At 38.9% G+C, this 16,540-nt stretch overlaps 1 protein-coding gene across 1 annotated transcript in view; it reads right to left on the bottom strand.

Moving 5' to 3' along the window:
• LOC126470350 (glycine dehydrogenase (decarboxylating), mitochondrial) overlaps positions 1–16,540 on the bottom strand; it is a 288,221-nt gene that overhangs the window by 135,777 nt on the left and 135,904 nt on the right. Inside the window, exons 6-7 of the mRNA XM_050098138.1 lie at positions 9,989–10,214; positions 6,072–6,268 (exon numbers count right to left, since the gene is read on the bottom strand). Of these exons, the coding sequence (XP_049954095.1) occupies positions 6,072–6,268; positions 9,989–10,214 (423 nt within the window). The remainder of the gene's footprint in view (positions 1–6,071; positions 6,269–9,988; positions 10,215–16,540) is intronic.

Here is a 16,540-nt window from a genome sequence, read left to right as displayed (position 1 = left end):
CCAATGGTCGAGATGTATCTCTCCCAAAACTCCTACTTCCTTCTTTTGATAAGCTGGTGGTTGCGGGCATGGAGCCGCTCAAAGGCTATGAAGTGCTACAGGGCAGGGTGCCGCTTATGCTGCTGTAGAGCTTGCCGATGCTCCTTAATTGCCTCAGCAACTTCCGGCGACCACCAAGGAACCACCTTTCACCGGGGCACCCTAAAGAGCGAGGGATTGTGTTTTCCACTGTATTAATGATTGTTGTAGCTACCTGATTAACTATCACATCAATTTTACTGTGTGGGGGAGAGTCAACGATGACCACAGAGGTGAAAGTTTCCCAGTCTGTCTTGTTTAAAGCCCATCTGGGCAAGCTTCCATGGGCCTGACGCCAGGGCAGTGACAGGAAGATGGGGAAGTAGTCACTAACACACAGGTCATCATGTGCTCTCCAGTGGATAGATGGGAGAAGTCCTGGGCTACAAATGGGTGAATCAATGGCCGAGTAACTACCACGAGCCACAGTGAAATGTGTGGCGGCCCCAGTATTTAAGAGGCAGAGGTCGAACTGAGACAGCAAACTTTTGACACCTCTGCCCCAGCCAGCAAGCATAGTGTCACCCCACATGGGGTTATGGGCATTAAAATCTCCCAAAAGTAGGAAAGGTTTAGGGAGTTGATCAATCAGTGCAGCTAATACATTCAGGGGTATTGCACCATCTGGAGGAAGATTTACATTGCAGACAGTTATTTCCTGTGTCATTCTTATTTTGACAGCCACAGCTTCAAGACGGGTTTGAAGGGGCACAGTTGCACTACAGACTGAGTTTAGGACATAAACGCAAACTCCACCTGACCCTCAATTATAGTCGTTACATTTCCTGTAATATCCCTTATAGCTGTGGAGGGCAGGGGCCTGCAGTGCCAGGAACCAAGTTTCCTGGAGGGCAATGCAGAAAGCAGGTGTAAAGCTTAACAGTCGCTGTAGCTCAGCCAGGTGGTGGAAAAAACTGCCGCAGTTCCACTGGAGGATGGCATCGTGAGACTGGGAAGGCATGGAACATTCAATGAGGCAGTTTATGCCTCAGGGTCAACTGCTACCGATGACTTATTGCCTGAGCAGTCTATATCCATTGTTTCTGAAGGTCCAGCGAAATCTAGGTCCTCAGCGGATACCAAAATCTCCACCTCATCTCCAGGCACAGAGCCTGGTGGTGTGGGTGCCACTGCAATTTCCTTTTCGGACTTTTCTCATTGCTCCTTGGGTTTGTCTTGCTGGGAGGGCTTCACTGATTCAGTATCCAGGACTGAGGAGGATCGTGAAGGGGTACAACCAGCTGCTTTTGGGCACTTCAGCCACTGGCAGTCGTCATCTTTCCCACTAGCAGAAACCTGGGAAAGGAGTGACTCAAGGGATCCCTTCCTGGAGAGAGGAGCCGAAGAAGACTTACGCTTCTCCAGCTGGGAAGTGGGGACTGGTGTCCCTGATGGTTGGGGCGGGGCGAGGGGGGGGGGGGAGGCAGTGCTCTCGATGTAGGTGGTGCGGGAGCAAAGGGGGGGGGGGGGGGGCAGATTGGCCCCACCATCAAGGGGGCAGATGTAGCCTTCTGGTTCTGAGAGCCAACTGGAATTCGTGGAACTCGTTGGGCTACAACTGTTCTCGTAGCTGTGGCATATGAGGAGGTCATAACCACAGGATGTAGGGGCTCATATTTTCTCTTAGCCTCAGTGTAGGTCAGTCAGTCCAGGGTCTTGTATTCCACAATTTTCCTCTCTTTCTGTAAAATCCTGCAGTCTGGCGAGCAAGGTGAATGATGCTCTCCACAGTTGACACAGATGGGAGGCGGGGCGCATGGAGTATTGGGATGTGTTGGACATTCACAATCTCGACATATGACACTGGAAGTACAGCGGGAAGACATATGGCCAAACTTCCAGCACTTCAAGCACCGCATTGGGGGAGGGATATATGGCTTGACATCACAGCAGTAGACTATCACCTTGACCTTCTCAGTTAAAGTGTCACCCTTGAAGGCCAAGGTGAAGGCACCGATGGCAACCTGATTATCCCTAGGACCCTGATGAATGCGCCACACGAAATGAACACCTTGCCACTCTAAATTGGCATGCAGCTCATCATCAGACTGCAAAAGAAGGTCATTGTGAAATATAATACCCTGGACCATATTTAAGCTCTTATGTGGTGTGATGGTAACAGAAACGTCCCCCAACTTGTTGCAAGTGAGTAAAGCCCGTGACTGGGCAGAGGATGCTGTTTTTATCAAGACTGACCCAGAGCCCATTTTAGACAACTGCTCCACCTCCCCTAACTTGTCCTCTAAATGCTCTACAAGAAACTGGGCATCATTGAAGCAAAGGAGTCCCCATCAGTTCTCATACATATGAGGTACCAGGGTGAATAAGGTTCATTGTCATCCTTAGTCTGGCATTCCTCCCATGGTGTGGCCAGGGAGGGGAACGATTTAGGGTTGTACTTTCTTGCATTGTACTGAGACTTGGAACGCTTAGAGACTGCTGGTGTCTGATCACCAGCAAGTGATGACATGGTACACTTCATTGCATGTCCTCCGCCATGATGCCATCCACTCCCACCAGGGGCCCTCCCCACAGGCTCCACCCAGTCACAGCAAAAGCCACCTGGCAGGATGGCCTTTGCCGAGAATCCTGATACCCCAGGATCAAGGGCGTCTGCTCCTTGTCATACATGGTTAGTGAACGGCACAGGCAGGCATCAGCAGAGCAATCCCCGTGTTGTCTGGGGGAGGGGGGGGGGGGGGAGGCTACACTACAACCAATAGGGTACATGGCAGCCCCATCACAATGGACTGGCTACCGTGCTGGATATGGGGTGCTAAGAAATCCATGGTCATTGTCAGTGCAGAAAGCAACACTGTATAGTGCATGGTGGAAAACGCACCCAGGAAGGTGTCCTTATCCAAGAGAGTGAGAATGAGTGGGACTGCAATGCGACAATGAGAAACTGGGCTAAAGATCTCAATGCATAATGGACATGATGCACCATGTAAGGCGTCCTTCCCCAATTGGCTCACTCTTCAGGAAAATTTAGGAAGATGGAGGTCAAACCCAACAGAGGCCATCACATAAAGGCCGAAACATGTGATACTCCTTTTAGTCGCCTCTTATGACAGGCAGGAATACCTCGGGCCTATTCTAACTCCCAGACCCGCAGGGGGTTTTACAGTAGAACATTTAGCCCAGTGACATAAGTGAGTGGATTAGTACAGCTTATGTTGAGTGCACAATGGAAGAAGAATTAACTGGTGATCAAATTACTGGTGCTGTAAGTTGAAGAACCAATGAGAATGAGAAATATGATGATGGTGACGAAGACAGTGAACCTACGACTTGAGTATTGCATACAGATGGTAAAAATGCATTTGATATAGCCTTTAAATACATTGAACAAAGCTCTACATCTACCTCAAGAGACTTTAGTGGATAGGTAGTGCTGGAACATCATGACAAAACAAGGTTGTTGGCTGCTAAGCTAAAGCTCCTTACAGATTTTCTATGCCCTGCTTACACAAACAGAACATTTCTTACCATGTGATTTCATGTTTTAAACAGTTAGTTGCAAATCAGTTGTGTGTCACTGCAGTATTGCAGTAAGTCAAACTTTCACTCTCAGTCGCAATACCTGACCAAACAATACAGATGTATTTTAGAGTAGAGACACTACTTTACATTGCTCTTTTGTATAAGATTGTTTTAGTGTGTTGAAATATTCTTTTTGTTTTGTTACTGTTTTAAAATCGAACAATATTTCAGACAGAATTTTCAGTTGAAAATTAAAGTTTTACTGTACTGTATTGTGATGTTACAAGTCAATAAAGGTGTTCCTTTGATAATTTGATGTTTCTCACATACTGACCCCACTCTTGATCACTTAGGGGATGGATTATAAAGGTTCTACTGTACTTTCATGAATAACATTTTCTCAAAATCCCATCATAAATCAAATATTGATTTGGTTTCCCCTTGTATTATGCAGAATTATATATCCATTCTTCCATTTGTTCTGGCAAACTATTCCCTTCTTTTCTTAACCTGTATTCAGACGATCTCTATCTTATCTTTTATGTCTTCTCTTGCACTCTCAGTTACAGTGTAATTACACCTCTCTTAGTCATTCCCTGTATGAATTATGCCAATTTGGTGCAACATTTTGCATGCCATAAGTTACAATTTCTTCATCCCATTTTGTTGTTCTGGCTATATGAAATTAAATTTTGCATAGTATAAAAAGGGGGTATTTAGATCCAGTGTTCCCACTTGAATACAAAAGGACTCTTGCATGTGGGCTACAAACTGAATCAGAAGTGGTTTCCTTGCCTGTCTGCAGCAATAAAAAGGGCTCTCCAGCAGATTTTGAGGAGGAAAAAGTAAACTCATCATTAGTTGTGACAAGCTCTATGTGTGAGCACACATGTCCTTCCACTGTTTCACTTATTTATTTCTCCTTGTGCATTATTCATAGTGGTCTGTTAGTAGCAACCAGGAAATCCGGGTTTGAGTCCCAGTCCAGAAAAAAATTCATATGTAACTAATAGATAGTACATCTGTACCTAATACAGCTGATGTCAAAGAATTTTCAGTCAGCAAATAAATTTCAAATTATTTTGTACAGCTGTGGATCATTAATAATTCCTGTTCTTTCAGACATGCAAGTAAAGTACATCCTTCTAGCCCTGAATCTTTATGACCTCAATCTCTGCTACCCTGGCCCCCACACCCACCTCTACCTCTGACTTAACTTGTCCTGCTCACACATATTCCCTCCATCAGTCTCCCTCTTCCTCTGTTCTATCACCCCAGCCCAATCTGTTCCTACATGTAATCATATGCTGTACACAACTCACCCTGACTGTGAACCCTAACAAGCTCATTGGTGCCACATTTTGATTCCATACACTCGTCTGACTCCTGTCTCATCTCCCCCCTCCTCATTATCTACAGCTCACCCCCCAACCCCAGTTCAGCTGCAGTTCCAGCACACTGTAATTAGCCAGGACAACGTAGCCCACTCCCATTGCTTTTAGCAGATAATATAGGAAAACTACTGATCAGACATTACTTTAAAAGGTATGAAGATAGGTGTTTAATATACCATGAACAGAGATATCACTGAAGACCATGTGCAAGCTTGAACAGGACAACGATTGTATAGGAATTGGACCATATTCTTCTCAAAAGAAATATCTTAGGATTTATGTTAAGCAATTTAGGTAAACTACAGAAAACCTGAACTGCGATTTCAACCCCAGTCTTCACAGATGAATGTCCAATGTCTTAGATAATGTACTGCTGGTTACCTTTTACATTTAATTTGGTACTAACTGTCATAACAGTGAAGTAATTTCTGAAAAAATTAATTTCTATGATACTTCACTATAGAAATGTTAATATGCTAGAACTATATGGAAATCATTTTCCTACACATCATACTCCTGACATTTTTCATTATTCTCTGCCATCCAATTGATTTTTTCTTGTCTCATTCAGATCAGCCCTTGTAGAACTGGATCCTCTGTATCATAACTGTATGATTCTCTCTCACTGGCTGACTTCAATAGTTCCAACTTTATGACAATGATGGCTTTGCCATTTGCACATTTTTTTCTGTCTCTTTATTATACTGTTCTGACTTGTGCTTTATGTCAAAAGATTTTATTTGAATAAATATCAGGTTTTTGAACCAGTTATTTTTCAGTCACTTTCAGTAGGTTTTCAAGAGTAGTACATTTGGTTCTTAAAGAGTAGGGGGCAATATGCAACAGTATCTACAACAATTTAATTTCTTAATTAAAATGGCATGACTTATCAATATTTTTCCATATTTAGCTAAATGTAGCAGTAGCAACTGAAGCATGAATGGTTTGACCTGGTAGAATAATTTGGAAAAAAAACTCATTATACATGACATCATTTTATATTATATGTTGCATACAATTTGCTATTATAGCTGAGTGAAAATTGTTAAAAATGTAGAGCATTAGGATTATACGTATACATTTTCACATTATTGCTAACCAGATTTTATGCAATACCTTGTAACCCCAATCATACGTCCAGGCATCAGTCTTACAAGAGACTGACGGCAGGAAAAAAAACCAGCATGCGGCCCACCGTATCCTAATGGCACTCCAAACCTTTGGCTGGTTCCAACAGCAATATCAACATTGAACTCACTTGGAGGACGTAAAAGAGTGAGTGCTAATAAATCTGTTGCACAGCATACCAGTGACTGTAATAGGAAAATAAACATTTATTTTGACCATATGGAACTTATAAAAGATATGCTTTTTTTTAAGGACAAGTGAAATTACAGTAACTGAAATAAAGGAAAAAATGAGAAAAATGGGGCATGTGAATAATAGGGGTGATTTACAACATGGTCTGGATGGGATTATGAGTGATATCTACAGTTAGAAGTGGTGAGTAAGGGAACTGTGTCTAGTCATTCTGTACTAAGCTTGGGCAGATGGCCATATGTTTATTAATTTCCATTATTTCAAGGTAGTTCATCTTCCTTCCTTTATGGATGTAATGTAATACTTCATGTTGTACCTTGTAACTATGGCCTTCTTTAATCAGGTGATCTGCAAAAGTAGAGTCTCCTTTTCGAAGTTTCAAACTTCTATGGTGTTCCTTCAAGTGGACTTATATTGCCCTGCCAGGCTGAAGTATATAGAATTTACCACAATTACAGGTGATTTTGTATATTTCACTCCTTTCCAAAGCTGAAGTGCTGTCTTTACCATTGGGAAAATAGTGTCCAACAGTGTTGTGCACATTAAATGATGTTTTAAAGTAACCAAGTTCAAGTTTTCTGGCTACATTCAGTGAGACTTTCCTAAATATGGAATTGTGAACTTTATTGTGTTCTTGAGGTGGTGGGCCAAGAACAGGGCAAGGAGAGAGCACACTTGTTGTTTCTGCTTTTTGTGCATTATGGAGTCCACTGAGGTAGAAGGATGGCCATTGTTTGACACTATTTGTCTGATTGCATTTAATTCAACCTGGAAGCTATATTCATTCATGGGGATGGATATTAGGTGATGTATCATTGGATGAAAGGCAGCATGCTTATGGGTCACTGGGTGTCAAGAATGAGCAGATATTACAATATCTGTGATGGTACATTTCCTATAAATTTTGAAAGTATGAATATGATTGCTGATGTCTAAGGTTAGATCCTGCTTGAGGGATTGTTGAAGTTCTCTGGTAATATCTCTCCATAAGCACAAGACATCATCAACACACCTCAACTAGTATCAGTCTTGGCAGAGAGTTGGTTATTTTCATAAAAGCTGTCTTTCAAAATTATCGATGAAGATTTCAGCAAGGACTGGACTGTAGCAGAAAAGGGTGGAAGGGGGCAGGGGGGGGGGGGGGGGGGAGTGTCTCCCATAGCTAGACCATCCAACTATTTGTATACCCTGCCAATGAAACAGAAATACTTTTGTATTGGGCAAGCTTGTGTAGCTAACCTTATGTCATCTGTGAGAAGCAGGTTTTTGCATGCTGTAATAGAAATATAAAGGTTGACTGGAATACGAAAGCAGACTTCAGAATAAGAGGAAAAGGGCATGAAAGTGAAGCAGTAGTTGAGAAGACAGTGAGAGTGTGCTGCAGCTTCTCCCTGGTATTACTGATTTTGTACATTGAGCACACAGTAAAGGGAACTGAGGAGAAATTTGGAATAGGAATTAAAGTTCAGGCAGAAGAAATAAAAACTTTGTAATTTACTGATGATGCTGTATTTCTGTTAAAGACAGAAAAGGACTTGGAAGAGTAGCTGAACAGAATGGACAGTGTCTTGAAAAGATGTTATCAGATGAATATCAACAGAAACTGGGTAATGGAATGTAATCGAATCAAATCATGCAATGATGAGGGAACTAGATTAAATGAGATACTAATACTAGTAAAAGAGTTTTTATATTTTGGCAGCAAAATAATTGATCACCAAAGTAGAGGGGACATAAAATTTACATCAGCAATAGCAAGAAAAGCATTTCTCAGAAAGATTTGGTAACACTGAATTAAATTTAAGTGTTAGGGTGTCTTTTCTGAAGATATTTATATGGAATGTAGCCTTGCATGGCAGTGGAATTTGAGTGATAAGCAGTCCTGACAACAAGAAAACAGAAGGTTTTTGAAATACAGTGTTACAAAAGAATGATGAAAATTAGATTGTTAGATTGAATAACTAATAAGTAGGTACTGTATTGAATTGGGGTAAACATAAACTTGTGGCACAATGTGACTTACAGAAGGAACTGGTTGGCAGGAGACATACAGAGGCAGCAAGGAACTGACAATTCGAAAATAAGTGTTGGGATAAAAACTGTAGAGGGTGTACAAATTTTGAATATAGTAAGCAGATTCAAATGGATGTACAGGGTGACAGTTATTGAACTATAAAAAATAAAATTGTCATAACTTCTGAACGGTTTGTGTTAGGATATTCAAACTACACGGTAGGCTGCAGGGCATGATGGGAAGTAGTACGTGCATGTATGATTTGGATGGGTTCATCAATAAGCAAAATTGGTGCATTTGGGGGACTGAGAATCTGCATTTTGTGATCAAGAATTCTCTTCACCCTCAATGGGTGACTGTGGGGTGTGCAACGTCTGGTCATGGAGTAATTGGTGCAATATTTATTGATAGCATGGTGACTACTGAATGGTACATGAAGGGTTTGGAAGATGATTTCATCCCTATTATCCAAAGTGACCTTGATTTTGATGAGATGTGGTTCATGCAAGTTGGAGCTCAACTCCATCAAAGCAGGAGGGTGTTTGATGTTAAGGAGGAACACTTTGGGGACCACTTTCTGACTCTGGGGTACCCAGAGGCAACTGGCATGGGCCTCGATCGGCCATCATATTCTCCGAATCTGAGCACATGCAACTCCTTTTTGTGGGGATATATTAAAGACAAGGTATACTGCAATAACCCAAAACCATTGCCGAGTTGCAAACAGCCATTCAGGAGATCATTGACAATATCTATGTTCTGAGACTTCAGCAAGTCATGCAAAATATCACTATTTGTCTGTGCCACATCATTGCCAATGATAACAGGTGTACTGAACATGTCATAATATAAATCTGAATATCAGTAGTGATATTTACATGTTGAATAAAATGTGTGCATGCTGCAGTTTGTAACTAATTTATGGTTTTTTTTTTTTTTCATATAGGTCAGTAATTGTCCTGTAAGTTACAGTTGATAAGCAGAGATGAAGAGGATTGCACAGGATAAACTAGTGTGGATAGACACATCAAACCAGTCTTTGAACTGAAAACCACCACCACCACCACCACCACCACCACCACCACCACAACAACAACAACAACAACAGAAATACATGTCTCCTGAACTATCAGTAAGTAATATGGTCTCATCCTGCAAAAACTCCACTACAACACTGCTTGAAAGATAAATCCACTACAACACTGCTTGAAACATAAAAGAAGGCATATATTCTGATAAAGTGTAGAGAAATGTCATTTCAGGATGTTCTTGAGGCTGTGGTTGTTTAATTCTATACTATGTGATGTTCCAGAAGCCTAGCATGAGAAATTCTGTTGAGCTTGGAAGGTATAGAGAGGAACTAGTGGCAACATTAAACATTGAGTGAGTATGTAATGCATGAATGGACAGCACATTTAATAACATACTGTTTGCAAAAGGCAGAGACTTAGTCTGACATACAATTTTAACTAGTTCTGAAAGATCACCAAGAAGACTTATCCTCTGTAGAGTAATAAACTGTATAATAATAAGGATAAAATTTTAACTTTAGAAAAACTATGTTAATGTCCTTTATTTTACATTTCCTAAAAGTCTTTCTATTGTTGTTTTATGGATAACTTCATATTTAAGTATTCGATGTTCAATGTACTAATGCATTCAGAGTATATGAAATATTTTTCATTCCTTTGTTACTTACACCATTTAAATGAGCACGTTGTACAACCTCTGTGAAATCATTAACAGTTCCTTCTGTGTCAGGGTATTGGAAAAGTACGGCTGCTATATCTCTGTTTGTGAAGTCAGCTTGGAATACATTTCCCACCTCTATGGACAATCCTAGTGAATCAGCTCTTGTTTCCACAACAGAAATTGTTTGTGGATGAAGTAGATGTGATAGAAATAATCGTCTTCTTTTGTTTTGCCTGAAATAAAATTGCTTTTAATTTATAAAACCAGAAATGGAACTCTTTTTCATTACATCATTTAATATAGAAGTAGTGTATAGTAACATCACAAATTCCATCATCATCCATTATTCTGCATGTTCTTATTTGCAAGACTGGAGTATTTGCCTGTCTCTTGCCATCACAAATAATATTTTCTAACAGCTTTAATCTAGCTTTAGACAGCTGCACATAAACGATAGAAAAAATAATCAGTTTTAAAAACTTATGTATTAAAATTTTTTGCCCACTGGTAATAGTTTGGCTCAGATAGAAGTTTTGGTTGATATTACTTCCAGAATTAAATGATAATAATTGAATCCAGTAATGCTTAACTATACATATCAAAACATATGAATCTGGGCAAGACTGGCGTATTATTTTATAATAGATAGTTTAGTAGACAAGGGCAGCACCTGTGTGTGAGTCAATAGTCAGTAAGAATAACTGAATAATTATGAAAATGTTTAGTGATTGTATAGATAAAAACCATACACAAAGATGTAGTTTAAAATTGGTTACATATTTTGAAGTAAGGTTGACAGTAAATTACCTCTTTTACATTTTGGCACCATTACAAACACAAAGTTTATTCTATATTAGGAAACAGCAACCACAATATCAAGAGAGTACAAGAAAGTGTTCATAAACTAATTTCATTTATAAATATCAACATAGAATTTACATGAGTATTGCTGAAACTTTAACAACTGCAGCAAGAGCAAGTCTATATTATGAATTTCAGTATTGTGCTGATATACTTGTTGCCTGCATAACTAAACTTCTATTTATGTGACCTTTCACTGCTCAACACCTTCACTATATAGTAACTGGTTATTTTCACACACTCCATTCTATTCCACATTGGATTTCCCTGTATTGAATTAACAATGTAATGCATAACTCAGGAATCATTGTTGTATTTGTACATTTCCACACTACAGAGAAAAAGCTCATAAGATGAACTACTGTAATAATGAAATAGTCAGAAAGTGGTAGCAGTTTTCAGTGCAGAATTATCAGATTTGAAGAAAGTTTATTGATAATTATTCTCTTCAATGCATAAGCATTTTCAAATATAATCTTTAGGCTTTAAAGAGAGACTGTTTTCCATTCCTACCAGATCTGTAACTTTGAAATCATACACCTGAACCATTGCAGGCAATTTTTAATAGTCAGATAGGAATGACCAAGTGACCTGCTATATTAACACTTTTCTGTCCGCACATCTCGTACAAATTGATTCGCTTGGCACTGGCAGTGCTAATTCGGATTACTTGGCTTGTTACCGGCCGTTCTTCACATCATCATTAACTTTTACTTGTCTCATCATTAGTTCTCATAAGTTCACAACCCTTTTCCCCTACTTTCATAAAATTGTAGAGGTGATGCCACTTCCCATAAGAAGGTGTCAATAGTTCCATCACTGTCTTTGATAAAGGCTGTCCAGCACCGGAATATATCTTGAATCAGGAAATGTATCCCGTACTCTAATCACACAGCGTCTGAATGAGTATGCCATTTTTCATAATTTTCGACAGATTGTAAACTTTAAAATTTAACCATTTATGCCACAGTATCATTCTTTCATCAACTGAGATGTTTTGACTTAGATTAAAAGTTTCTTTAAACTTTTTGGAAAAATAATCAATTACGAATTGCACTTTGAAAAGCCAATCGTCCTTATCCGGTTCATCGTTGTTGTCAGAAAAATGCAAAAATGATAATATTTGTCTGAATCGTTTGTGGGACATCGTTTTGCGAAATATTGGTGTGTCTATCAATGGTTTCATTGACCAATAATCATCGCTCCTTGCTTTTTTTTGTACAATTCCCATAAGGATAACAAGCCGAAACATCCCATAATTCTGACAAATTTGGCATTTTTTTTTATCCAGTTTCCTTCTATTGCAATTTTGACTGTAGTACTTGTTGGTTTTGTTGCTAATATATTCAAATAGATTGTTCCCAATATATAATTCTACAATATCCTCGATGCTCTGTGTATCTGTGGGAAATAAGTTTGGACCCAGAGATCCCTCAAATTTATTACTGGTCCTCGGTAAATCAAAGTATGACCACTGTGCACTGTATTCTTTGTCTGATTCATCCAAATCACTTGGCAACCGTAGTGTTCGCCAAATTCTTCTTGGACGTATTTCACTATCTTCCGACGATTCTGCTTCACTTCCATTTTTTTTATATCCAGTGTCTTCTTCCCAATCAGCCAAGTCATCTGGAACATCAGACAAGATGTCTGCATATTCATCGTAAATAATTGTATCGTCTCTTTCATCTGCCATGATGAAAGAGCACAAATACTTATAAAAACAAAAAACTTGTTCACGTGTGCAACTTATTGTTACCTAAACGAAACACCAACAGAATGCAAAAGACACTAAAGTGGTGTCGCCGGCCACTGTGCGATGCTATGCTCACGACACCAATGTGGTGCCACTGGCCACTGAGCGATACTATGCACAGGACACCACTGTGGTGTTGGCAGCCATTTACCACTATTTTGAGTATGACACCACTGTGGTGTCACCAGACAGCATAGTGTTAACAGAACACTCAGAGTTCTGGGTGAGAGTTTCCATGTGATGAATGCTACAAGTAGTGCATATATTTTTCCACCATTTACATTTTAGTCATTAACATTTTGCATAATAACTTAACATTCATTTCTCTGTAATTGACTGGTTCTGCTGACATCATCACTGGCATTCTTGAAAACACATTTAACTCCAATTATCTGTTTTGTGTATATCTTAAAAGCAGTATTAGGTCAAAACTTCTGATCAGAACCAGAATTTAGTACTCATTTTATGTTACTGTGTACACAAGTGTTCAAGGGACATTACAGAGGTGGTCGCTACTTCCCAGGCTGCATAATCCAGTGTCTTATTTCATGAATGTGTGGCACTGCAATATATGGTACCATTGGACGCCACACATCCTTTCAGATAATTTGACTCATGGGTAAGAATATGATAAGCAAGTTCGGATGTCTCTCGTTAACATAAAGATGTTTTTTTAATTGGGTTGAGAGTATTTCATGAAATTTTTACTATTAATTTCCTCCTCAGAATGCCAAAATATTTTGTTGACTCCCACTTACATAGGAAGAAATTACTACTGAAGAAAAAGCAGTTAGAGTTCACAAGGAAAAATTAAAAATTTAAGTGTGTTTTTTTTTTCACATGTTATTCAAGAGTTCAATGGTCAAGAAACAGTCTGAAAGTGGCTCTATGAACCCTGTGCCAAACTCTTAAGCCTGGATTGCATAATGGTCATGTAGATGTAGAGGGGTAACCTTGACACGTAAGGCTAGTATGGTACGTACTGTAGTAGCCTTGCCACTGTTCTCTGCATTACTACAGCTGTATTCCAAAAGGACAGTCCATGTCCAACTGTTACAGAAAGTGTTCTATATCTACATCCACACTGTCACTTACATGCTTTCCTATTACAATTGCAATGGTGCACAGGAAAAATAATTGTTGTTAAGTCCCTGTGTGAGCTCTAATCTCCCTAATTTTGCCTTCATGGTCTTTTTGTGATAAGTATATTTTGGTTTAATCTTCTAGGAAAGTAAGCAAATGGAATTTTAAGAGAAAACTATAGTATGATGCACGATGACACTTTTGTACTTAATAAATGAACATGTAACAAAATAAACTGCTCTTCTTTGGATCTTCTCTATCAATCCTATCTGTTACTGGTACCAGATAGATGAGAAATATTCAAGTATTGATCAAATGATGGTTTTGTAGCCTACTACCTCCATGAGTGGATTACTCTTCCTAAGGATTCTTCGGGGCCAATATAGCAATCTTCTAACACTCCTTGTGGTACACCCAAAGCTATTTTTACATCTGAAGATTTTTCTTCTTTAAAAATAACATGCTGTGTTCTATTTGTTATAAACTACATTCTAGAACACTGCAATTTCTTATGAATACCAGCACCTGGTACCAAAGTCATCTCAGCTGTACTTCACATTTATCACAGTGAGAACATATGGTATATTACGTTGTTGTTGTATGCTCTTTGTTATGAAAATGTTTCATTATTGGAAAGTTGTGGGAAAAAGTTTTTTTGAGGGGTGGAAATAACAATGCTGCTGTGACTGTTTTCATCTGTGTAACTCAATAAATTCTGAAAATGATGAATTGCTAGTTTTCTCATTCACTATTAAAACAACCTGAGGACCTTAAAAATCACCCTGAAGACAATGACTACCACAAATGGATTCAGAAAAGATGATTATTTTCTTTTCTTTATTGAAATGGTACCTTCCTTTGAATTAATAAATGCACAAAGACTTAGCTGCTACACTGAGGAAGTGCATGAACATCAACAATTTAAATTATTTTATTTAAATGACTCATTTAAAGCTACAGAATCATTGAAAAAGTCTATGTTCAGTAGTGCAGAAATATCCTGATCAAGCAGTATCACTTGGATCTGATTTTAACCTACTGAACATGCACTGGAAGTCCCTGGATTCAATGCAGGTTGTTCGATCTGATTTTGAAGTAGTGCTGAATATGTTTTCCCAAAACGTGTCTTGAGCAGCTAGTTCAACAACCCACAAGCAATGAAAATATGTTAGACCCTGTAGAAACAAACAGTCTTGATCTCATAAACAGTGTCCATACAGAGACAGGAATTAGTGAAGATGATATCATAGTGATGATGGTTACTACAGATAATCCATCAAGAAGACTAGGAGAGTTTTAATGCTCCAAAGAGCAGATAAGCAGTTGTTAGTATCTAATTAGATAGTTAATGTACTTCATTTAGTTCTGATATGATACAGGTAAAGGAAATATTGGCAAAATTTAAACTGACTGTAAATCCTGCTCTGTGCTGAGTAAGTGGATTAAGCACAGAGAAAATCCCCTATGGTTTAACAACAAAATTCCAAAAATGCTGTGGATCAATCTTGGTTCAAAAATGAATGTGGCAGTGTTAACAGGCAAAAGTTAGTAGAAATTTGTGCAGCTATAAAGAGATTGGTGAGCAAAGCATACTACCGTCTCTACTATCTTAATTCGGTGAAAGATCTTGCCAAAACCAGTGAAAATTCTGATCCTACATGAAACTACTTAGTAGGTTGTAGACTTCTGTTCAGTGCAATGTTACCCTTAGGTATACATATAGTATACAGATCCAGACCCAAATACAGTGTTATGAACAACTACACATGTAATTAAATATACTTCTTCACTGTGCCAGTGCAGCATGTCTTGACTTCATTCCCTCTGCAGTTGTACCTATGTTGGTAACTCAGGATCTTCACGCAAATTCAAATTTCTATAAAGGAATATGCCACACTAATTCTTCTAATAAATGTTTATATTGCATCCCAATATACAACATTACAATAGTTGATAACAGAAGACACTGCTTGTCTGTTTGGCTTTGTATCTGACATCAGACTCTGGTATTACACAAATGAAAGAATAATTTGTCAGTTCTGTGGGTTTCTGTTGTTTGCTGTTACAATGTCAACATTGTCATGATGCACTTCTTACTCAATGGTGCCCCTTACTATTCCTAGATGGGATATCAAGTGATGCAACAAATGAAAAGCCCCCCAGAAACTGCAACTCATGATAATAGGCCTACTGCAAATGCTGTCCCAGCTTTAAGACAAGCAGCAACCATCCATGTCATGTCACATGCAAAAACAAATTGCAGAAACCTCCAAACAGTTTTCAAATCTTAACTATTTAATCACTAAATGGTTTCACCTATTGTAACCATCATTCACTGGCTAGGTAGGCACAGGGTAACATACAACCCTATCAGAGTGATGTGTCAGTCATTGGTCATTTGTCTACCAGTCTGCTGTTAAAAAAAAGTGAAAGGAAAGCTGAAGTTTTAAACTTTGCATTTAAAAAATTCATTCACGAAGGAAGATTGTACAGACATACCAGCCTCTGACCACTGAACAGACTCTCCTATAGACGATATAAGGATACGTGTTCAGAAGCACAGAAAGAGTTAAAGGCAAGTAATCACACATCTGGATGGAAAGCAAATTTGGTTTTACGGAGATTACTCTGGCATAACATTTGTAGTACACTATACAAGCCTTAATTTCAGAGTGATCTTTGAAGAATTTATTTTCCATGCGACTGACGAAAATATCTGCAGTGTATCCGCCAATGGAGATCTCATAGTTACTAATACTTAGATCTAGTCTTGAAACAAGAAGTAGTTTTACTATAGTACGATTTCAAATGACTCTATAGTTTTAATGATGGCCCCAGGGAAAAGTGCCTTGTGCGTCA

Source organism: Schistocerca serialis, chromosome 3 (genome assembly GCF_023864345.2).
Source record: "Schistocerca serialis cubense isolate TAMUIC-IGC-003099 chromosome 3, iqSchSeri2.2, whole genome shotgun sequence".
Lineage (NCBI taxonomy): Eukaryota > Metazoa > Arthropoda > Insecta > Orthoptera > Acrididae > Schistocerca > Schistocerca serialis.
Note: the sequence above shows the minus strand (reverse complement) of the source record. Positions and strands in the feature narration are given on the sequence as shown.